Source organism: Sceloporus occidentalis, unplaced genomic scaffold (genome assembly GCF_023333645.1).
Source record: "Sceloporus occidentalis isolate IW3139 unplaced genomic scaffold, rSceOcc1.0.p SCAF_26, whole genome shotgun sequence".
Lineage (NCBI taxonomy): Eukaryota > Metazoa > Chordata > Lepidosauria > Squamata > Phrynosomatidae > Sceloporus > Sceloporus occidentalis.
The window spans coordinates 11,060,169-11,083,089 of NW_028317006.1; the positions used below are offsets into that span (position 1 = coordinate 11,060,169).

Here is a 22,921-nt window from a genome sequence, read left to right on the forward strand (position 1 = left end):
GGAATGAGTCCATTTGTAATGGTAAATGTCACGTGTTCCTTTAGTTGCCCCTAGGGGGGGGGGGTTATCAGCGGCATATAATGCAATAGAGGGTTTCATCACTAAGATTAATTTACCCCAACAAAGTGTCCTCTGTTTTAATATTCTAATGTACAGATAAGCCGTAGCCGGGAGAAGAAATCCACCGGCGTGGGTGGTGCGTGGAGTCCATGGGCAGGTCGCGCATGCGCAATGTGCAGGCTCCAGGACGTGCATTGGAGTCAGAATGAAGCAGCTCGCTGGGCTCATGGTCGCCTTTTGGCTCTTTCTAGTGGGCAGCCTGCGGGCTGGGGTGGCCCAGGAGCTCCGGTTTCCGCCCAACAGGATAGGTAATATGCCAGGGGTAACTTGCTGGGGGTATGGGTAGTGCGGTGCGCGCGCGGAGGGTCTACCTGCTGCGAGGTGTGATGGGAACACCGGCAAGCACACGTTACCGTGATGAGGGGTGCTTTGCTTGGGTACAGAGGGTAATACTGTGTAGCAAGGGAGTAGTAGATGCAGTGCTGCATTATAAGGTGTGGGCTGGTTACCTGTCTCCTGATAACACTTCTTGGCACACACTTTGTATTTCACTGTCTTTAATGCCAGAGTCCAGCCTGTGCCTAGTCAGTGATCTTTACCTTATTGTGATGTTTTAGTGCTTGTGTTAAAAAGGTTGTGCAGGAGTTTCCAGTTCCATTCCCTGGCCACAAATGTTATGATGACTTGCGGGGGATTGTATATTAGCACACAGTACAAAGTTTCAAGCACCTGGTGACCTCTGCCCGTGGGGGGGGGGGGTGATCCATAAATTATACACCTAGAGAGAATCCTGGCAGTTCATGTTCTTTGAGAGAAGAGCCTCTGAACAGAAATGAAACCCATTGAAAGCTTTGGGGCCCCTTCAATAACCAACGTAGAAGCCGGACACACACAGGGAACAAAGGACATGAAACCCTGATATAACATGATACCGTGATTCAAGGAGCTGACAATCTAGTGACGCTCTGTTCACTTATAATAGCGATATTTTCATTACTGGGCAAAAGTGAAAAAATACGAAAACAAACTAAATCAGTTTTATAAAGAGAAGCCTTACAATTCCGCTTAACTATGAAGCCATCATTTTCTGCCCTATCTTATCTTATTGTATTAAATCGGCTAATGTTTTAAAATAACCTTTCGTTTTTGTAGCTGTGGTGGGAGCTGGAATCGGAGGATCATCTGCTGCGTATTTTCTGAGGCAGAAATTTGGGAAACACGTCCAGATTGATTTGTTTGAAAAAGGAGAAGTCGGAGGCCGCTTGGCTACTGTGGACATGGAAGGTGGCCAATATGAGGCTGGGGGATCGGTCATACACCCCTTAAATCTGCACATGAAAACATTTGTTAAAGAATTGGGTGTGTACATTGTGTAGTTTATATGTGTATATGCGCTGCTTGTGTACACTTTACTGTACAATACAGGGTCTCTCAACCCATCGCCAAGGGCCACCAGCTGTCCAAGATCTAGTGACGCCCTTTGTGCTTTTATGACAACGCTTTAGATAGAATGGAATAATGCGACGTGAATTCTGAAGTTTACCGTCCCAAGGACTTTAATCCGGATATCACGTCTCCCGATCCAACATTTTTCAGTCCAGGACTTTCCTCCTCATTTAGTTATCTTTTACCTATTAGGTTGCTGATCGCTGTCGATTTGTTCAGATAGCCTTTGAAAGGGTGGGCACTGATTGAAAGACCCCATGCACCTGGCTCTGTGGAGTACAGAATGTAGTAGAATGGGAATTTCATTAACAAAGGCTTCATGTTCTTATAATGTAACATTCTGCCCCAAGATTAAGTGGTGAAGGTCTAACTCTCAGGCAAGGAACTTACCAGCGTACTGTGATAATGCAGATCGTTCGGTGTTTGTCTGATGGAGATCTCCTCCCGGAGAGCCCAGAAACCTGAATACCACACAGCTTGCAATTTAGAACTTGTACCACCCTAATCAGATTATTTTTGAACTGAAATGTTTTTTCTTGTCATTCCCTCTGTTGAATTTTCTGGGTAACGATTCGGTGTGTTCACCCCGCAGGTCTTTCTGTCCGCGCGCCGAGCGATAGCCTGGTTGGAATTCATAACGGAGAAGACTTTGTTTTCCAAGAGAGCCACTGGTTCATTGTTAACATCGTCAAAATGCTGTGGCGTTACGGGCTCAACTTTCTGCGCATGTACATGTGGGTGGAAGACATGTTGGATAAATTCATGAGGTAGGCACTTCAGGTGCACATCTTCCAAGCGTCCGTCTCTGAGAGCATCTCTGTCCTTCTATAGCACAGTGTTCTGCAGCCACAAACGTCAAATATACCGTATTTGCTCGATTATAAGACAAGGTTTTTTCAGAGCAAATGCTCTGAAAAATACCCCTCGTCTTGTAATCGGGGTCGTCTTCCAATCTGACGATTAGACTAAGATCCAGATCCCCCGCATCGCTGCAGGGGACCTGGATCCTCCTGTATGGTAACCTCAGCTGCTGCCGGCGTCTATCACCGAGCGCTGGCGAAAGTGCCGGCAGCAGCCGAGGTTGCATACGCGCGTACCTTCCTACTCCCGGGATAGCCTGCCCACTGCGGGGAAGCAGAGCCGGTTGGGGAGATTCCTCCAGAAGCAGGACCGGGACCCCGGCGGCACTGTGCCGTCCCAAAGCGGATCCGGTAGACCTCTTCAATTTTCTGGAGGAGGCGGGGGGTCACACAGCGTCATGCCGTAATCCCGTGGGAGCTGCAGCAAGCGCCTGCTGAGGCATCGCGGTGACGCCGGTGAGTGAAGTGCCTCAGTGGGTATATTAGTGTCTGGGTGGGTAGGTACGTGTCTTGGTGGGTATATTAGTGTCTGCGTATGTAAGTGTACCCCTATATGCCACTCTGTCCTGTGATATGCCTTTTAACCCCTTATATGCCAGAGTGGCATATAGGGGTATAAGGCATTTCTGGAGGCAGAGTGGCATATAGGGGGTTAAAAGGCATAACATGGGGCAGAGTGGCATATAGGAGGGTAAAAGGCATGCCTGGGGGCAGATGAGCATAACTGGGGGCAGATGTGTATAACTGGGGGCAAATGAGCATAACTGGGGGCAGGTTGGTAAATAAAAGGAAATTAAAAACAAAAAAATAGTTTACATGAATTAATATTTACTGGTAAAACTTTTTTCCCTTTAGCGTCGTCTTATAATCAGGCTTTTTCTTTTTTTTTCCTAAATTAATATTCAGATTTGGGGGGGGGGGGTCGTCTTATAATCGAGCAAATACGGTATAGTCTGGATAAAACACACTTTGTCTTAATGCAATATAATACATAAATACATAAAAAAGGTCACATATTGCATACAAAAGGTCTGTGGCCCCTGCCGTATCTCTTACTATACCCCGTAAACACAAGGTATGACATAATTCGGACTGACCGACTAAGACAAACAATGTATTAGGCTGGCTATTCATTCGAAGTGTCTTTGGCGTTATTCACATGTGTTCAATTCTTTCTTCGAACCGGCCCGTTCACTGACATATCGTTGTTTCTCGTAGGATATACCGCTATCAAACCTTTGATTATTCATTTTCCACAACCGAGTCGTTACTTCACGCCCTAGGGGGTAATGACTTCATGACGAAGTTAAATGTTACCGTTGACGAGGCCTTGCAAAGGGCTGGCTTCTCCCAAAAGTTCATCGATGAAATTGTTACCCCTGCCATGAGAGTTAACTACAATCAAGGAGTGAAAATCAACGGCTTTGTTGGTGAGGACCTTGCAACACACAATATATAGGGAATTTTTTGGCCTAAAGGGGCTTAAATGGCTACCTGGCTGTAATATGACACAGATCGAGATAGATATCAAATCAATCATATATATAATCTGCAATATGTACACTACATGACCAAAAGTATGTGGACACCCCTCATAGTCTTTCAATTTATGATGCCAGCTTTGCCACATGTCAGTTCGTCCAGGCCTTCCCGTCCATCATCACTGCTTGACCAGTGGCTCTACTGGATGAGTGGGCAAAAATTCCCAGAGAAACTCTCCAACATCTGTTAAAAAGTCTTCCCAGAAGAGTGGAGGTTGTTATAGCTGCAAAGGGGGGCACCAACTACATATTAATGCTCATGGTTTTGGAATGAGAGGTCCAACAAGCTCATATAGTTGTGATGTCAGGTGTCCACATACTTTTAGTTATATAGTGTATATGTATGTGTGAGATTGTGCTATTTTATTTTTTTTGTAAAATACATTTTTCATTTTCTGATAACATTACATATGTATATTTGAGAACCCCACCTCGCAGCCAGACAAACATCCTGTATTCTTAGTTTATTAAAACCTGGACCGCCATGTGAATGAGGAAAATATCAATAGTATACATATTTGAAGACTATTTCTGAGATGGTGCAAACACACAATAATTGGAACAGTTTTATGTATTTTATTATTTTGTTTAATTTCATTATTTTTATATTGTCTGCTTTGTGGTGACCAGAATTCACTATTTTCTTGTGAATGCAATGTCGTTAAGACAACTTTCCTGCCCATATGTAAGAATTTTAATCCCTTATTTTTTACATTTCTTTATTTCATTTTAGGTGCGGTGTCTCTGGCTGGTACTGATTCTGGTCTCTGGTCAGTGGAGGGTGGAAACATGCTTGTGTGCACTGGGCTTGTGTATTCCTCAAAGGCCCAGCTAATTCAAGGCACGGTCACCTCCATGCAAGAGAAAGTCCGTCCTCTGAAATCTGGTAAGTAATCCGGGGGGTGGGGGGGGCAACAAAAAAATAAAAATAAAAATGCCTTCATTAAAATCCTACCCTGACCCCTCATACAGGAAAGTCTGCCCAGCCACCATCAAAAACCCAAAATGTAGCCTTTATTTAACATAACATATGAATTTTAGGAGCAGAAGTTGTTTTTTTTTTTTTTTTTTATATTTTTTTTGCAATGCTTTAGCGTCTATTGTCTTACAGGAGGTACAGTAAAACTGTACGAATTAAGCTATGAGACCAGCACAGGACCCGGTCTGGAAATGTATGATATCGTGGTGATAGCGACACCTCTCAACAGGGATGTCTCCAACATCAGTTTCTTGGGGTTCAATCCTCCCATACATACCTTCTCTAAGCGATATCAGCAGACAGTGGCCACGTTTGTTCACGGACAACTCAACTCTTCGTTCTTTGGATGTTCTTCACCTTGTCGATCTGAGGTATCGGAAATCCTAACCACCGATAACCCCAAGCTGTTTTTTAGCAGCGTTGGCGCCGTCTCTCCTGTGAAGGCAAAATCCGAATCTGAAGCTTCCCAGTCCGCTGAAAGTCTGAAAGTGTGGAAGGTCTTCTCTCCAGAGCCTCTGACAAAAGATCAGCTGAACCTGCTGTTTAAGTCGCACCATGCAGTGAGTGAAAAGAAATGGCTGGCTTATCCTCTGTACAGCCCCCCGGAAAAAATGCCTCCCATTATACTCCATGATAGGATCTACTACGTTAACAGCATTGAACTGGCAGCCAGCGCCATGGAGATGAGCGCCATCTCTGCCAAGAACGTGGCTCTGCTTGCCCATCATAGGTGGTACGGTAAGGATGGACAGATCGACCAGGAAGACTTAACAGAGCGGCTTAAGTCTGAGCTGTAAATCGGGAATGTGGAATTTATTGCACATCATGGCACACGAAGGATGGACAGATCTGTTAGAGAACAGAACGTTGATTTTTTTGGATGCTATATATTCGTGTTAATTTGTTAGTGTTTCTATGTCACTTTGAATGAATTCTATATCATGTTAATTCAGTTTTTAATCTTTGTTTAATATTCTCCCGCCTTGTCATCTTTTTTTTTTTTTTTCTTTCTAAACTGAACTCAGGAAAGTATCAATTTGATTTTTCTTTACAAATACATATATATATTTGTAAAAATACGTTTTGTATTCGGAGGTCTATTACATTTAGAAATTGGTTTAAAGCCCCAAATGTTGTTTTCAATTTAAGACAAAAAAAGGAATATTCAAGGCTTCTAAACAAGACAACTCTATTGTCTGTGGTCTTCCTAGCTTTATATGCAGCATATATGCATTATATATCTATATATGTAATGTATGTATATTCTGCATAAGTAAATGTAAATAAGTACAAAATGTATTTATTCTATGTGTATGTATATGTATATATATATATATATATATAAATATAAATAATGCAGATATGCAAAAGTGACATGCAACGTAGTCTTGAGCAGAATTAAATCTGCATCATCACTCCTAACCGATAACTGATTGTCTACATGATCTTATTTATAAAACAGCGGACGTTAACCCCTCTCTGACATCCATGTGTCAGATCTAAATGCAGCCCATCCGAAGCAGTAGAGATTACAAAAGAAAATAACAAAAGCTTTCAGAATAGCTGTACGCCTATCCTATGTGTGATTATATTCCCTCACTGTATTAATCCCCAACACTACACACTACAGTAATTGGGTTATATGTATATATATATATATACCGTATATATATATATATGTAATAGTATCGTGGTTACCGGTGCCATGTAGAACGCATTGGAAGCACATATAATATTGTGTGTGTGTGTGTGTGTGTATGTATGTATATATATATATTAGTACCACAGTGGACTTCCTTATAAAAAATGCTTTAAAAAGTACTTTAAAGAGATAAAGATACAGCATGTGGAAATCGGTAACATGAGTGCTGTGACTGTTAGCTGATACTGCGCATGTTGTGAGAATGCCTCCTTAGCCTTCATGCCCCTTCGGCCTTCTTAGAGCATCTCATGGCTACTTGCCGGTAAATGGATCTATCTGATCTATGATGATGTGCGATTTGATCTGAATAGAGCGTAATGTGTCTGTCTCTGTTCTGTAATGTTGCGCTCGTAGTAATTTACTGCATTAGTGGGAGATTAGAATTGAGTTTGTCGAACATTTGATTCCAGAATTCCGATTGGGAAACGGAGTTAAAAAATTCAGTTCAAGTACTTCTTAAAATGTGAATGCTGGTTTTTTTATGATAGGGTGAAGGGAATGATGTTTATTCATAGATTGCTTTAGTCTTAACCGGTTTCCTTTGTTGTGGTCGCAAAAAAAGTACAAACCGAGCCCCAATTTGCAATCAAATAAAAAGCTGATCGGGATCAATGTAAGGAAAAAGTATCGAACTCGCGGGGATGGGAGTTTTTTTTCTCTTTCTCAACAGGGGCGGTCAAAAAAAAAACCAAAACGTACAAATATGTATAAATAATTTTATAAATAATTTTAAGTTGCGGTATTAACACAAACACACGTGCGCCTATATAATTCTATGTATACTTATCATTACGTTCTCCATAATTTATATTTTTGTCGGTGGTGTTTTCGATATGTAACGAGGAGTTGATGGCTTTCAGCATTCTTCCCCTGTAAGAAGGCAGGTATACTGGTGATACTGGCACTTACTGGTGACCCTGGAGGGCTGGTTTTAGATCCACCCGGTTTTTGATGCACCCGACTTTTAATTTTTGAATGAGCAAACTCGTTGCACTGGATTCTGGAATACTTTGCCAGCACAACTTTTTTTTTTTCTTTTCATAATAAAATCACTATTTTTAAAGGGCTGCCGTTGTATGTGTTTTAACCCGTTACCTCCGCTGTCTGCTTTTATTATGTACTTGGTAGGCCAGACATGGAATAAAGGAACCGATACAGAGTATTGATTGTCAACGTTTCACCAGCTGAGGTCCATCGGTGCTGCTGGGACATGGAAGTGGTGAATGTAACAACGTTTAACAATAAATCGAGGTGGACTGGGAAATGTGTTCTTCATATATATAATTATATATATATATATATATATATATATATATATATATAAAATGTGTTCTGGCTCGCAGTTGCCTCTTTATTTACACCCAGATCTGTTAGTTTGTTTACTACCTCCAGATCTACTATTTTTCCATCAGCCCGATAGACCAGCTTTAGGAGACTGGAGCAGCTGCGTGACAATCCAGTGCCAGTAACTTTCATTATGTCAACATGGAATAACATTTCTTTGAAGCTCTACACCATGCGCGAGGAGGCTCTAGATTAACAATTATTGGCAGATTGTGCTTTTGAAATATTTTTTTTTGCCTATAGCCGAATCACTAGTAAATATATGGATTTGTGAAGTTGTTAGTTGCGAACATCCCGCAGATGGCAGGCATGGCGCGTCGCAATGCAACTGATACAAGTTTCAGACTAAATAAAACAATAAATAATAAAATTGAACTTATCACCATAGCAACTATGGAATGTTCCTGGTGCAATTCACTGTTTATCCAAATCACTTTTACACATAAATCCTTATTTTCCTTTAGATCAAGCGCAACTCACTTGCTGTAACAGCGCTATATGATGGCGCTATATAAAACATATATATATAATATGTAAAGTCTGCATGTTAAGTAGCAGTTTGTTTTGGATGGGGTGCTTGGAAGTAATAGAACTGATCCTAGTGATTGCTGATTCCTTGGCACAAACACATCCTTCCAAGATGATCCGATGGAGTCTCTACCAGTCACACGATTGGGTTTACCCTAAACTGGTTGCAGAAGGCTTAACAGTATCTCTGTTCTACCAAACAATCAGAGCCCATCTGAATTTAAATGTATTACCCCACTCCCTGCCACACGCATTGGGGTAAATTCCCCCCACGATCTCACATTCATCCGCGTGTGAATGTAATAAAGGGGTAATAATCCTAACGGTGCGAAGACGGGCGCTGCGCCTTTGAACTCGCAGGGAAGGTCTGCGCATGCGCAGTTGTCGTGAAGCGCATTGGAAGCACTATGGAGCTGGGTGCTGGCTTGTTGTCTGTGTTCTCCGTGCTTATACTGGGCACCCTGCGGGCTGGGGTGGCACAGGAGCTGCAAAGCCCACCCAACGGGATAGGTAAATAATACCCGGGGCAAACCGCTACGGGTGGAGGGGGGCATGCTGTTTGTGTGCATGGTGGTGTTAACCCTAAGAATGGTGTGGGGCAAACAGCGCGCAAATGGTTAAGAGAGGGTGTGAAACTGGCGGGCAAGCTGTGCGGGGCGAGGGGTTTATACACCCCCCCCCCCAGCATGTCTGCTGCCCACTTTACACAACAGCCCCCTCGTAACTCAGAACAAGTTTTAACTCTTTCACTCATGGGTAATTTGGGACAGTGTGGGAATTTTCTATAAAAGTTCATTGAGCTAGAAACCCTTATACAATAATATATATATAAATAAATTAAATACATATAAATAAAGTAAATACACACACACATATATATATATATATATATATATATATATATATATATATATAGCCATGCATGCGTGCATATGAGGATAAAGCCGCACGGAAATAGCCCCGCTGGGCCGATGCCACCATGGACTGAGTACAGAGTTCCAAAGACGTGACAGGGAATGAAATGCGGGGCCAGCAGCTGCCCTGCCCTCTGTGCCGCCTGCGCCAGCGCCTGTCGGTACTCAGAACAGCAGTGTCTTGGGGTAGCTTTTCTCCAATCTATCCAACCGCAAGCGTCCGATATCTCCACGCTAGCGTCTGCACCTAACTTAAAATACAGCCTGTGAACTTGTTAATAGAACAGACGTGGCTGCTGGGCTCTTATATAGTGTGCTATGCATTAAAACAAGTTATTCTAGGGTCTTAACGCTATAGCAACCAATGGATGGGACGGTCCAACCAACAAGACTGTTCTGTTAGTTGCTATGGCGATAAGACCAACACTGCACCAGAATACCTTGGATCTATTCCCTTTCTTACTGACGACACCACGTCTTCCATGTTTTAATTATATGCATTATTAATGGAAAATGTTTCACCAATTACAAGAAACAAGCTGAAGAATAGCTTTAAGGAGTGGCGTGTGTACCATGCACACAATTAAACAACACGGAACAGACATGGCAGTTTGTTTCCTGAGATTTGTGGCACAAGGTGGCAAAAATAAAATTAGCAACAGAAGAGTTTTGCCGAGAGGGTGGTAGGTAAGTGGAACAGGATCCCAGCAGAAGAGGTAGAGGCTAAAACAGTAAGAGAGTTTAAAATGCATAAAGCTATCCTGAATCTAAGACAAGACCAAGGACTGATTAAGGTCCGAACCTTTACATCAGGAATAATGGGCAGACTAGGCCGGCCGAGTGAGTCTGCTGTCCAATTATGGGGTAGGATTTTATTAGTTGTTGACCCTTTCATTTAGTCTCATGTTCATCTGCGGATTAAAGCCGAGCCGTTCAGGGGCCGGATGAGGCAGTTTGTCAGACTGATAAAGCTGGGGCTGTTTGGACAGATAAATAAAGCGGATAGCACTGCTGGAAAAAAAAGCCTGAATATAGGCTGCACTTTTTAAAGTGGGGGTGCGGCCTATATTCGGGGTTTAGCGCAGGGATGCGCAGTTCTTGTCGCCCAATGCCCGGGACAACCAGTTCCATTTATCCCTGCTGCAGGTAAGCAGCAGGGTTAGGATCTAGATCCCCCGCAGCCCTGCAGGGGACCTGGATCCTCCTCTCCGGCAGCTGGTGGACGTCTGCGCAATGCGCTTAGACAACCTCCGCTGCCGGCACTTCCGCTGGGGCTTCTATGATGGAGCACCGGCGTGACATAACCTTCCGGTGCTCCACCATAGAAGCCCCGGCGGAAGTGCCAGCAGCAGAGGTTTGCACTCATCACCGCAGCCGGTGACAAGCCGGCCCCGCTAGACACCAGGGGGTGCATTGTTAAGTCTAGGGGGGGGCACTCCTAGGAAGCAGAATGGCATATCGGGGGGGGGGGAGAGTGGTATTTCTAGCGGGCATAAAGCATATCTAGGGGGCAGAGTGGCATATCTGGGGGCAGAAGTAAGGTTCATTATGGTTAAGGGAGGACCTTAAAATGGCTATTGGTTTTCTGTATATAACATATGCTGACAAACCGATAGATAGCAAAAATGTTAAAATACATGTATTCCTGTTCATTAGATAAAATACTGTTTTACCATTCCACTAATGTCTATTTTTTCTTTAAAAATAAATGTTTCTTTAAAATTGCACCAAACTTTTAGGGTACGGCTTATATTCGAGCCAATACGGTAAAACAAGCGTCAATCTTACAGGCGGAAACAGAACAGCGTGACATCCTCCACGACACTGAATGAAATGTCTCCTCGGACTAAACGTCAGTGAACTCCGCAAACACCGCAGCCAAGTGATTTCTGCGTTTATTATTCTGTAAAGATCCTCGGTAGACTATGAGAAATAGATAATAGATTCACCTGCCATCCAGTCTGTCCAGATTCAGGGTAGCTTTATGTCTGTGCCATGCGTGTTTAAATCCCCTCACTGTATTAGCCTCTACCACTTCTGATGGGAGGCTGTTCCACTTATCTACCACCCTCTGAGTAAAGTAAAATATTCTTACATTACATTTAAACCTGTGCCTCTCTAGTTTTAGATTATGACCTTTACATCTCCCTGCACGTTGTTCGATTCCCTTTTACATGACAGGTGTTCTTATCGTGGTGAGGTGCAATAAGACTGCAGTCATACCCTAGTGATACCTTCAGACGTTTAGGCAGCCTGGGCACGGAGGAGCATTCTATTTATTATAGAAACCATGTTTAGCTTTAGGTAAGTAGACGAGAAGTGTATTTTTAAAAATAAAATTTTTAAAGTTTAATAAAAAAGAAATGACGTGACTATTACATTTAGCCAAGTGTGAGTTATTCCATGTACCGTATATACGAGAGCAGTACAAGAGTTCTCGTGTGTTTTATTTCAGTGAATTACCAATTAAAGGTATAAATGTGTCTCTCGTAGCTATCGTCGGAGCGGGAATCGGAGGATCATCTGCTGCTTATTTCCTGCGGCAAAAATTTGGCAAAGATGTCCAGATCGATGTGTTTGAGAAGGGAGAGGTGGGAGGGCGTCTGGCCACGCTGGAAATTGGTGGTGCCGAGTACGAGGCTGGGGGGTCCATCCTGCACCCCCTCAATCGACACATGAAAACGTTTGTTAAAGAGCTGGGTATGTACATGATATAGTTTATACATGCTGACCACTACTTATCTCTATGGATAACATTACCAAGCCCTAACAGGGTCATTTACCACCGTTATTTTGCAGGTCTCTCCGTCCGCATGCGCAGCGGCGGCCTGGGTGGAATTTATAATGGAGAGGAATTTATTTTCCAAGAGAGTAGCTGGTTTATTATCAATTTCATCAAAATGCTGTGGTATTATGGGCTGAATTCTCTGCGCATGTACACGTGGGTAGAGGAGATGCTGGATAAATTTGCACGGTATGTACATGTAGCGCTTCTTATATTAATAGGTCATATAAATGATTTTTTTTTTATCACAATAAAACGTGCTCTTGCCCTTCCTTTTTTGTCTTGCAGGATATACAGCTATCAAAACGTGGACTATTCATTTTCCACCATCGAACGTTTACTTTATTCTTTGGGGGGCGACGACTTCACGACGAGGTTAAACACATCGATAGAAGAGACCATGCTGAATGCCGGCTTCTCCCAAAAGTACATTAACGACATAGTTTACCCTGCCATGGGTGTCGATTTTGGACAGGGTCTCAAAATTAATGGCTTTATAGGTGAGAACTATTTACGGTGCGGATGCTTACATCACTTACGGAGAGCGTCATTTCCGAGGAGGTTCCGTTAGAACGTGGTTTCCCTGTATTTGATTTTAAGGTTTTATGCATTCAAATAAGAGCAATCTTGGCTATTTTGTACGGAATCAGAAAAGTGTATTATTTAGCGGCGAGATCACAGGGGACGGCTGCAGCTATTCAGTCCAACCGGCGAAGCAGCCAAGATCAGCCTAAACCGCGTTCTGGCTGAGGTAGGCAGGTCCGGGAGGTAGGGGTTCAGGATCTATGCCACGAAGCCTATGAGTGAGAGCTCCCTGCGTGACATGGATACGGCTGGATACCATGTCCTCTGACATTACGAAATATGTTTTAGAGATATTTATAAGTTTAGCTACTTTATGCATGGCACATGCTTTATCTTGTGCACTTTTGTATAAACTAAACATATGTTAACCCCTTCACATGCATGATGGTGCTCCTTGCCATCTTGATCATCTATCACAGCGAGTAGTAGGCATTTTCTCGCGGGAAACCAGGATCTGCTTGTGGTCACATGATCGATGTCATCATAGTGTTCGGTCTCCTGATTACTCTTACTCTTCCTTTTCTTTTAGTTGCAGCTCCGGTGGGTGGGAATTCTAGCAGTTCAAGGGCAGTAAATAGTCACGTCATATGGCATGTTAAGAGATTTGAAGTTGCCAAGAAAGTTATTTTAGTAAACAGGTGACTTGGCAGTGGCTTCTATCAGAAGCTCTCATTTTTGAGTACGTCAAAATATTTTTGTATATATCAGGTCACGGCTACAAGAATAACCTTCGTCCCTCGTATATTTCATGATAAACAGACTGCTTTTATTTCTGTTATTTGGCGGTCTAGTGGATTTCTGCACAGTCTGCATCGCCTCCTCTCTCATGCTATGCTCGGCCCCAGAGAGATAAGGGCTAGGATACGAAGCCGGCCCCTGGAGCTCGTCCTCAGAAAGTAGTGTGGAGCATGCAGGTTTGAGGCAGCACAGGTACAAGCCCCACAGGTCCCTCTCTGCCGCTTGGAGGGAGATGTCTGATCCTGCCCCATGTAGTAGAAGTCCCCGGGCACAATGCACCCTGTGCATCCATCTCAATGTGCCCCTGTATCAGCAAGAGCCGTCTCTATCTTTCTCCGCTAGGCGTCTTATCTTGTATCTGCCCCGCTTTGTCTTTCTATATCTTTCCTTCTGTGTGACTTGCCTCTGGACAGAAAGCTTTTCACATCTTATAACGAGGGAAGGGAGCTCAGTAGCCCAAGCAGTTTACAGCAGCGTGTACACATTTCTAGAAAGAGCTTCCCGTAGCTGCCGTGATGCCATCAAAATACCATTACGTTGCGTTTCCCTTTAAGTTTTTATGTTTGGGATATGTAGTGACTTGCGACGTTAATTGTATATGAAGTGATCTACTGACCCCCGTTGCTCTCGTGTCTATCATCTTTTTAGGGACACTCACTTTGGCGGGCACCCATTCCGGCCTCTGGTCAGTGGAAGGTGGAAACAAGCGCGTTTGTAGCGGTCTCATTCATGCCTCGGACTCCAAACTAATTAGTGGTGCCGTCACCTCAGTGGAAGAGAAGAGTCTTCCTAAACATTCCGGTGAGTAACAACGTACACAACTACAACATAACAGACTTTCAGAATTCCATCCATATATAGTCCCTGGGTAACCGTGAGCTGACCAAGAAAAAAATGAAACTACCAAACCAAATCCAGAGAGAGACCACTGAGCCGGGAATTGCGATAAAGATATCAATGTGACATTTACCCCTTTCATCTTGCTTTTGTCACAGTTTACAGTTCACCTCTTGTTATTTGTTTCCCTTTATTCATTATTTATTCTGTTACATTTATAACAGTACAAATATTCTATATGTTATAGAACATTTCAATAAAGATAAATGCAACTAGGGGGACATGAGGATCTCTTTTGTAAACACTTCTGCTGCATTATCTTGAAGTCCAGGCTTATGATTATCCCAACGAGAAAACAGCTTTACATATCGTCATGACAAACGACACCTTAATACCTGTTCACCTAGAGATACCATTGAACCTTATTGTAGAATTGGAATCTGTATTATTCATTTATGAACATCCTTGCTGTCTTATAGGAAGCGGAGAGCACCTATACGAACTGAGTTATGAGACCAGTGCTGGGCCGCAAGCGGACTTGTACGATATAGTGGTCATGGCAACGCCGCTCAACAAGCCTATTTCCAATATACGGTTTTTGGGCTTCCACCCACCTTTAGAAATAATGTCCAAGGTCTACCATCAAACAGTGGCTACTTATGTTCACGGGAAGATTAATGGTTCTTTCTTTGGATGTCCTCAGCCTTGTCAGCTTGAATTATCTGACATTTTAACCAATAACCCCAAGCTGTTCTTCAGCAGCATTGGTGCCGTGTCTCCTGTAAAAGCCACGACTGAATCTGAAGCTTCCCAGTCCGCTGAAAGTCTGAAAGTGTGGAAGGTCTTCTCTCCAGAGCCTCTGACAAAAGATCAGCTGAACCTGCTGTTTGAGTCTTATGAAGCAGTTAGTGAAAGAAAGTGGCTGGCGTATCCTGAGTACAGCCCCCCAGAAAAAATGCCTCCCGTTATACTCCATGATAGGATCTACTACGTTAACAGCATTGAACTGGCAGCCAGCGCCATGGAGATGAGCGCCATCTCTGCCAAGAACGTGGCTCTGCTTGCCCATCATAGGTGGTACGGTAAGGATGGACAGATCGACCAGGAAGACTTAACAGAGCGGCTTAAGTCTGAGCTGTAAGTGTCCGCATCCAACAGTAAATAACGTGCACTCACATAGCTCAAACATCAGATATGAGGTTTTTCTTTAACTACCCACCTTGCGCTGCTAAGCTTTCATTTAGTAATCGATACATAAATAGTACCGTGTAATATTTGTATAGACTGGATTAATATATATTAAGGTACATTTTGCCTTTGCTAATTACGGTCACTGAAGTCCAGCAACCTTTTCCGCTGGTGAACAAGCCAGTCGCAGCATCAGATAAGCCCTTGCCAGCATCTGTATTGACATGTAAAAGAATCAAACTACCAGATGAAAGCAGAAGGCTCTGGTCGGAATCCTTCATTTGTTGGCTTTGTAGACTTGGAAGATGAACCGTCTACGTATTAGAAATAAACATATTTGCTTAACAGCCCGCAAGAGGCAAACATGGCTGAAAGCCAAACATTTGCACTTTTGGTTGGTGGCTTCCTCATTATACGGAAGGTATCCGGGATCTGCACGGCTGTTCATGCCCTTCCTGTAAAGTTGCTGATTGTTATCAATCGGTTTAGGTAGCCTTTGACAGAGTAGGATGAGAAGAGAGAACTTTGTGAACAGGAATTGGTTAGATTATGTTGCCTGTAACTAAGATTCAACGAGGTGAACTATTTAAATATTTCCAAAATGTTTGCACAGAACGAGAAAAGCACAAGCTTATAGGTAGTTTTAATTCATTTAGTTTGTCACTGCTGGTTACAGCTGCCCTTCAGGCACGATTGATGGGAGTCTGCTACTTATTGACAACATGAACCTATAGTTTTGCACATAGATTGCGCCTTCTGTTTTGTGAATGATTAGGATTCATTTTATAATCTAACGTCACTAGCATTAACCGTTATTTGTATTTCTGTAAAAAATAATTTGCTTAATAAATTTTATTGCCTAATTTGTTTTTGCTTGTTTTATAAAAATACAAGCATCTCCGGTGACGCATACTTGGCGTGTCCAGCAGCAGCACACAAAATACCCAACCGAGGTGAACCGACTGTATACGAAACCCTTAAATAACTTAGCCACGTCACATCCTCTATATAAACATTTTAATACAAAACACAAACAAAAAATGCCATTCTGTCGCAGGAACGCATCCTGGTACACGTCATCCACACTCGCAGGCTGGGGGAGAGGTATCCGATACACGCTCAACTTCAAACTCGTTCCAAAGCTTCCAGCATAATTATGCTGTTTCCTCGTATAACCTGAAAATAACATTCAGCCATTTCTTTATATTGTTAGCTTATTGAAACATGTATACACCATACACTATATACATCTCATACACACAGATATACAGAGGGTAGGGACTGCTTACCACCATGCCGATGTTGTTCTGGTGCCCATTTCCCGATACCTCAGCGCACTCATCAACTACAAGGTTCATGAAGGGATCAAACCCCCGGAGAATTCCTTGCACATGTCTTCCACCATTTAATTTCACTGAAAGAAATAAAACCAGGTCACAAAAAGGAAGGACATTTACCAGAAAATAAAACACAACGTTACTGGAGACACCCCTTGCAAGCCAGGCAAGTTCTACTTCCTCGCATAGAGATCCAGAAACGGCTCTTCACAAGTTCTACAGCAGTAACAATGCTATTTATTTAGAGCCCACCTAGCATAGTCTATGACATCATGCTGTGCATCATACATGCATTTAAATCATGTAGATTTGCGAATGGACATTACTAGGGAACGGCTAATTTTGAAAGTGTTGAGCAAATTTATTGTGGAGGCTCGACATGCAATACAGATCATCACAGAGAGTAACAGAACGCGATTGTAATACTCTCGGGAAGATGTAGGTAGTTTTACTGGTCAGAGAGATGAGGTCTTTAGCAGAACTCAATGGCTTTTATCGGACGAATTCCAACAAGAAAAAAACAAAAGACAAAAGTGGCTTCTTGTTATTCGCTGTTGTCCCAACAAAGGGTAAAATTCCGCTCATTTGCAGTGAATGGAGATTTTTATATTTTATTATATATTAGTTTATTCACCTGCTACGAGAATTCCCTACATGTTCTATCAGACTAATTATACTTCACTTTATTTCTATTGAGAAAAACAGACGATCCAACCCCAGCAGCCCATTCGCTCCACGTCACAATAAGATCAGATTAACCCAGGAACTCCCCCTCTCCTCCTGCCCCAAACCTTTAAATAGATTGTAAGCTTTCAAGAGCAGGGCCTTCTCTACCGCACGCACCTGTGTGTTAATTATACCAACATTATCCCTTTATACTTTTTCCAGCGTAATGCAGCCATAGCTGCTCCACTGATGAGATCATTAAGGATCCATAAAGCAAGGATACAGCACTGAAGCAGTTAATACTCACATGACAGCTTCTTGTCCATAAACCTGTAAGAGATCATTAGACATGTTTAGTACAGAAGAATCGGTACCGTGTCCGCCGTACAAACACAGGAGACAGGAGACTGCACTTAAATTTACCCAGCCAGCCCATAAATTACCAACTTTTACAACTCTACATTTAGCAGTTCCAGGAGTAGAAAGCTAACCCAATGCTACAGGATGGACTTGATTGTATTATACATGTTACATATAAACCAGACTCCGGCTCACAACTCGACACATTCCTACTTAATAACTGTCTCTATTGACTGAAGATGCCCTGTATAATGTATAAACTAAGTCAGGGAGTGGAAATGCTCTGCTTTCCTGCAAACGCTCTTTAGCGAGCAGACCGAAGGACCCGAGGGCCCAGCAAGCAGGAGATATAATGCTGATGGCTGCTGCCTCTCTATAGCAGTAATAAAGGAAATACTAGCAGTGGATGGTGATAAACAGAGCAGCCCCAACGACTGAGCCCAGCGGGCGGCGCGTTAGGCCTCGGAAGAATCAAAGAGGCCTCGGTACTCGGCGAAACTCGCTTCGCAAACAGCCTTAGAGGCTCCCCTTTCATACAGACCGACTTCCCCGCCAAATCCACGTTCCTCTTACTTTTTAAGCTCCGGTGGGTGCGCTTTGCTCATTTTTCCTCCTCGTGTTCAACCGGTAACAAGCTCACACAAACGCTAGCAACGCGCGCGAAGCAAACGCAAAGCGCCAAAAAGGACACGCCCTCACCAATGACTGCTGAGTACGACATTAGACGTGGACATCCAAGAGCGGCCATTACAGATGTGGGCAAATGTATTGCTTTCATAGCGTTATATACGAGAGCTGGTACTTTACTGTACGCATGCTTAAGGTATATTTCAGAAAGGCGTCCTATGCACATAGTTCTATTCTAGAATAACATACATTAAAATAAATTACAATAAATAAAAAAGTAGTGTTTTCTGCTCACTTTCAGGAAGCGGATGTTGCCCTTGTCTAATATGGCGGCCATAAAGCTGTTACTAAGGAAGTGTTGCCGCAGACGTCCGGAAGTTGCACAGTGAGGGCGGAAGCTGAGATTTATGCCCTTGGAGCACATGCTTATGTTCAGAAATGGCAGAGGAACAGCAGAACCGGCTGCAAAATGCAGTGGACTCCATGGTGAAGAACTTGGAGAGAGAAAACATCAGGAAGATGCAGGTGAGGAAAGTGTTCAGGAGTGTCCAGTGTGGGAGCCATCAGGGTTCAGGCTTGCTCAGTATGCACTTAGTGAGCCTGTCATAACTGTCTAAGAATTCCTCTACCCGGTGCTCCTTACATCTAAGGTTGTCAGGTGGCATTGATTGATTGTCTGTCTGTCTGTCTGTCATTCATACTGATCGCCTACAATACCAAGGGCATGGGGGTTATACAAGGTAATGCCATTTTCCATTTTTACTGGCCAGATTTCCTTAATGTAGGGTAGTTGTGTTCTGCCCCATATACACGCCATCATGGGGACGCTTCGCCTACACCGAAACCAGTAACCCGGTGCGTGGCTAGTGTACGTCTGATGGGCCTGATCTATATTTAATGATAGGAGCCATTCAAATAACGGCTAACGTAGCCTGAAACTATCCGTATTGTAACCGGTTACATCTGATGAATGTGTTTTTTTTGTTACTGTTTTATTACAATGTCTGCTTACTTAAAACAGGCTGTTTCCTTGGCCGTTGTAGCTATATAGTATTTTGTACCTTTCCCTATTTTTAATCAATTTTTTAAAATTGATTATTACATTAAATACGACCTTCAGATTAAATGTTATTATTCCTCAGTTCGCAATATTTGTAGGATAACCTTTTTGCAGCTTCTTTCAGTGTCCTCATCTTCCTGTAAACTTGGCGACATTGATGTGACCTTTTTCCATTGGGATAGCTTTCGTTGGCTGTAGCATTTAATGCATCCTAACATTTTAATTATACGACTACAAATTAAAAATCTTACAAATTTGCTGCCATTTCTTTGTACGAAACATCTTTGGTTGAGGTTAGAGGCATTTCAATGAGCCAGCCCATAATAACCAAGAGATGTTAGCTAAGCCACTCCGGCAGGAGACACTCGCTTGGCTTGGCCCTTCATCATACGTATTTATTGAATAAGCTAAAATATTTAAAATTACTTTAAAAGAAACACTGGGAGCACTTTTGTGCCAATGATTCTAACAGCCGACATTGGGAAGGAGAATAGAAGCGGTGGTATGCTGCAGCCCTGGTGCTGCAGTATCTTCAGAAGGTATGTTTTGTTGGTATAGATAAAGGATGCGTATCAACATACCAAGTACTTTAATGTGTACTTGGGGAAGATGTATTGGGCAGTAGACCGTCCCTTTAAAAGTAGTCTTCCAGCTTTTGCAAGACTACGTCTCCCACAATGCTCTTTCAACTAGGAGGCTGGCAGAGGAGTATGTGAGATGTAGTCTGGAGGGCCGGAAGTTTGGAGACCCCTGCCATAAACTATAAGATCAAAAATATTTCATTGTTGTAGTGATTAACCTTATTGATTCAAGTATATATTATGTACACCTTCCTAAATTAGCCCTGCAATCGCTAGTGTATACAATTGTGTTTTCCAGTAGAAAACTTATATTTACTTAAATGGCTAACTATGTCGAACAAAAATGATAGTTTTCATAAAAAAAAAAAGTGTTTCGGTTCACTACAACACAAAATTTGTTAAAAAAATTAAATAAAAAAGAATCTTTGACATCAGTTGTAGTGTCTCTATAAGACAGGTAGGTTACAGAAATCAGAGCATTTGATGCCCTTGCTGCTCATCTTGTGAAATAATGCGAAGGACACATTTTATTTGCTGTCTGGTTAACCTTTGCGTCCCAGATGACATCGTTGTGACTGTCAGTACATGTGACCGCGGGTTTACCTGAAAATGGTATTAAGGTTTTTTTATTTATTGATTTATTATAAATCAACCATTACATATACTTAAACTTACATATAACTTACCTGCCAACGCTGCCTATCACCTGCTGTCCCTGGTATTCTCTGCACAAACTGTCTCCGACAGCCGGTCCGATCTTCTTAAGTGTATCTTCTGGTCAGTCTGTAATTTAAATTCTCCATACCTTGCTACTGGCTGAAAATCTCAAGAAGCTGAACTTTCAGTTGCTTTCGAGTACGATGTGCTCCCTTTTTTGTTATAGCGCTGCAGGGTATATAGGTGCTTTTATAGGTCAATAAATAAATATATTCATATGATGGCTGGGGTTGATCTGCGTACTAATGTCTTATAATCGCCTTGTTGCAGGGGAAGATGTTCCGTTGTAGCGCGCAGTGTTGTGAAAATGATGTGGCTTCCATGCAGCAGGTCCACAATTGCATTGAGCGCTGCCATGCGCCACTGGCACAAGCACAGAGCTTGGTCACCAGCGAGCTGGAAAGGTTTCAGGTAAGCAATGTCAAACCTATCTTCAAGTAACACAATACTTTTAAGAGGGCGGCTTTTGTTAATTTATTTACCTGCTTTAGATACAAAGGATGCATTTTTTTTTCCTTTAAAAAAAAAAAAGCTTTTGCAGGGCAAAAAAAACATGGCTGTTTTTTCTATTGTTGCATTCCCCATTATCACCAGAAGATGGCAGTATATAATCCTTCTGAAGGAAACATTTCCTTCAAACTCTACAGCCCAGTTATTTTTAAATAAATAAATTATATATATTTATATATTATTAGTTTTTACTTTTTGTGAGGCTGACCAAAATGTCTGTAAGTACTTCTGCAGTTTAAGATGCCTTCCTCATCCTCACAGGACCGACTTGCCCGCTGCACCATGCACTGCAATGACAAAGCCAAAGACTCCTTTGATTCTGGATCCAAAGAGACACAGGTGAAAGCTCAGTTGGAGAGCTGTGTGATCAGGTGCGCAGAAGAACACATGAATCTTATCCCTAGCATGACCAGGAAACTAAAGGATGCCCTGGCGGAGGCTGACAAAAAGGCTCCTTAGAAATCTGGAGGAGGGTTTTGGATGGGAAGACCATCCATCCTCCATAGACCAAGAAGATCCTGCCAGAGCACCCATGAGTCTAGTTACAACTGAACAGTTTTATTACAACAACCAAACCTAACATCATCCCTCAATGTTGGATAAACTGCTGGGAAAACGGAGGAAAGGTTAGCATCCTGTTTGCTGTAATCTGGCACCACATTTAAAATGAATGTTATCAGCTGTGATAGAAAAGAAATTCTAATTTGTCTCAAGATAATTGGAACTGGAATCTGATCCACATCCAAGGGTTTTACTTTTTAAAATCAAGCAACGATAATTCGTGAAGGAGCCTTATGTAGTCGCATGGCAATGTTCTGTTGGCCTATTAAAACAGGGCTCTAGTCTGATCGCCTGCGAAAACGGCGCTGGTGCAAGTGAAAAAGAAATATTTCATCTACGAACGTAACCGAGCTCTGCAGTTACAAAAATAATAAACTGTTCTGCTTTATAAGTCTCAATCTTCTGAATCTTCAGTTTTAGGAAACCAGCAATCCCCATTGGTGCTTTTGATGTCTATCACATAAAATGTGTTGAACTTTTTTAATCTTGTCCTATAGGAGTGATGCCTTGATAATGATAAAAAAGGAAGAAAACCCGATCTTTTGTGTTGGAATTATTTTATTCTGGTTGCTGGGTATTGGCCAACATAATGATGAAACATTTTTTTTTTTTATTTTTACAATTGTAAAACGTTTCTAATCTGGAACAAAGCCACAACATTTTGTGATTAATATCCTGTTTCAAGTGGCGGAAGTAAAATGTTGTAGGACGATGCAATCTTGCAATTGCTATACTTTTGTGAGAGCTTCTTTAACCCCTTCAGTCCCCTATGGACGTACCTGAACGTCCTAAAATCGAATTCAGTAAAGCACTTTAGGATGTTCAGGTACATTGCAGTGGCAGGGACATCGCCCTGCTGCTGCTTGGAAGATCAGGCTCACATTTGACAGCCTGGACTCCCCTCTGTCAGGAGAAGCCAGCATCGCTGTCTAGACCCTGTTCCGATATCAGTGCAGCGGGATCACAAGGAAGAAAGTGAGAAAAAAGGTTAAAAT

General features: G+C 42.5%; 4 protein-coding genes across 5 annotated transcripts; 3 read left to right on the plus strand and 1 right to left on the minus strand.

Annotated features, from left to right (window-relative positions):
* The first annotated feature begins 265 nt into the window (after positions 1 to 265).
* LOC149300156 (prenylcysteine oxidase 1-like) lies at positions 266 to 5,683 on the plus strand. The gene is made up of 6 exons (XM_089485726.1): positions 266 to 368; positions 1,213 to 1,419; positions 2,099 to 2,273; positions 3,585 to 3,796; positions 4,641 to 4,793; positions 5,019 to 5,683. Exons 1-6 carry the CDS (start codon positions 266 to 268, stop codon positions 5,681 to 5,683), a joined length of 1,515 nt encoding a protein of 504 aa, XP_089341852.1.
* A 3,184-nt stretch (positions 5,684 to 8,867) lies between these two features.
* LOC149300157 (prenylcysteine oxidase 1-like) lies at positions 8,868 to 15,460 on the plus strand. The gene is made up of 6 exons (XM_089485763.1): positions 8,868 to 8,970; positions 11,868 to 12,074; positions 12,174 to 12,348; positions 12,448 to 12,659; positions 14,131 to 14,287; positions 14,803 to 15,460. Exons 1-6 carry the CDS (start codon positions 8,868 to 8,870, stop codon positions 15,458 to 15,460), a joined length of 1,512 nt encoding a protein of 503 aa, XP_089341889.1.
* A 1,172-nt stretch (positions 15,461 to 16,632) lies between these two features.
* On the minus strand, positions 16,633 to 18,475 carry LOC149300158 (small nuclear ribonucleoprotein G-like). Of its 2 annotated transcripts, none has more exons than XM_089485740.1 (4): positions 18,444 to 18,475; positions 17,818 to 17,840; positions 16,800 to 16,921; positions 16,633 to 16,683 (listed from the first exon to the last, which is right to left on the minus strand). In XM_089485740.1, exons 1-4 carry the CDS (start codon positions 18,473 to 18,475, stop codon positions 16,633 to 16,635), a joined length of 228 nt encoding a protein of 75 aa, XP_089341866.1. The 2 variants fall into 2 exon arrangements, with proteins under 2 accessions (XP_089341866.1, XP_089341865.1); XM_089485739.1 differs by having other exon boundaries at positions 16,797 to 16,921.
* Positions 18,476 to 18,935: 460 nt separating this feature from the next.
* On the plus strand, positions 18,936 to 21,824 carry LOC149300159 (TIM double twin CX3C motif protein). The gene is made up of 3 exons (XM_089485577.1): positions 18,936 to 19,022; positions 21,126 to 21,266; positions 21,627 to 21,824. Exons 1-3 carry the CDS (start codon positions 18,936 to 18,938, stop codon positions 21,822 to 21,824), a joined length of 426 nt encoding a protein of 141 aa, XP_089341703.1.
* The last annotated feature ends 1,097 nt before the right edge of the window (positions 21,825 to 22,921 follow it).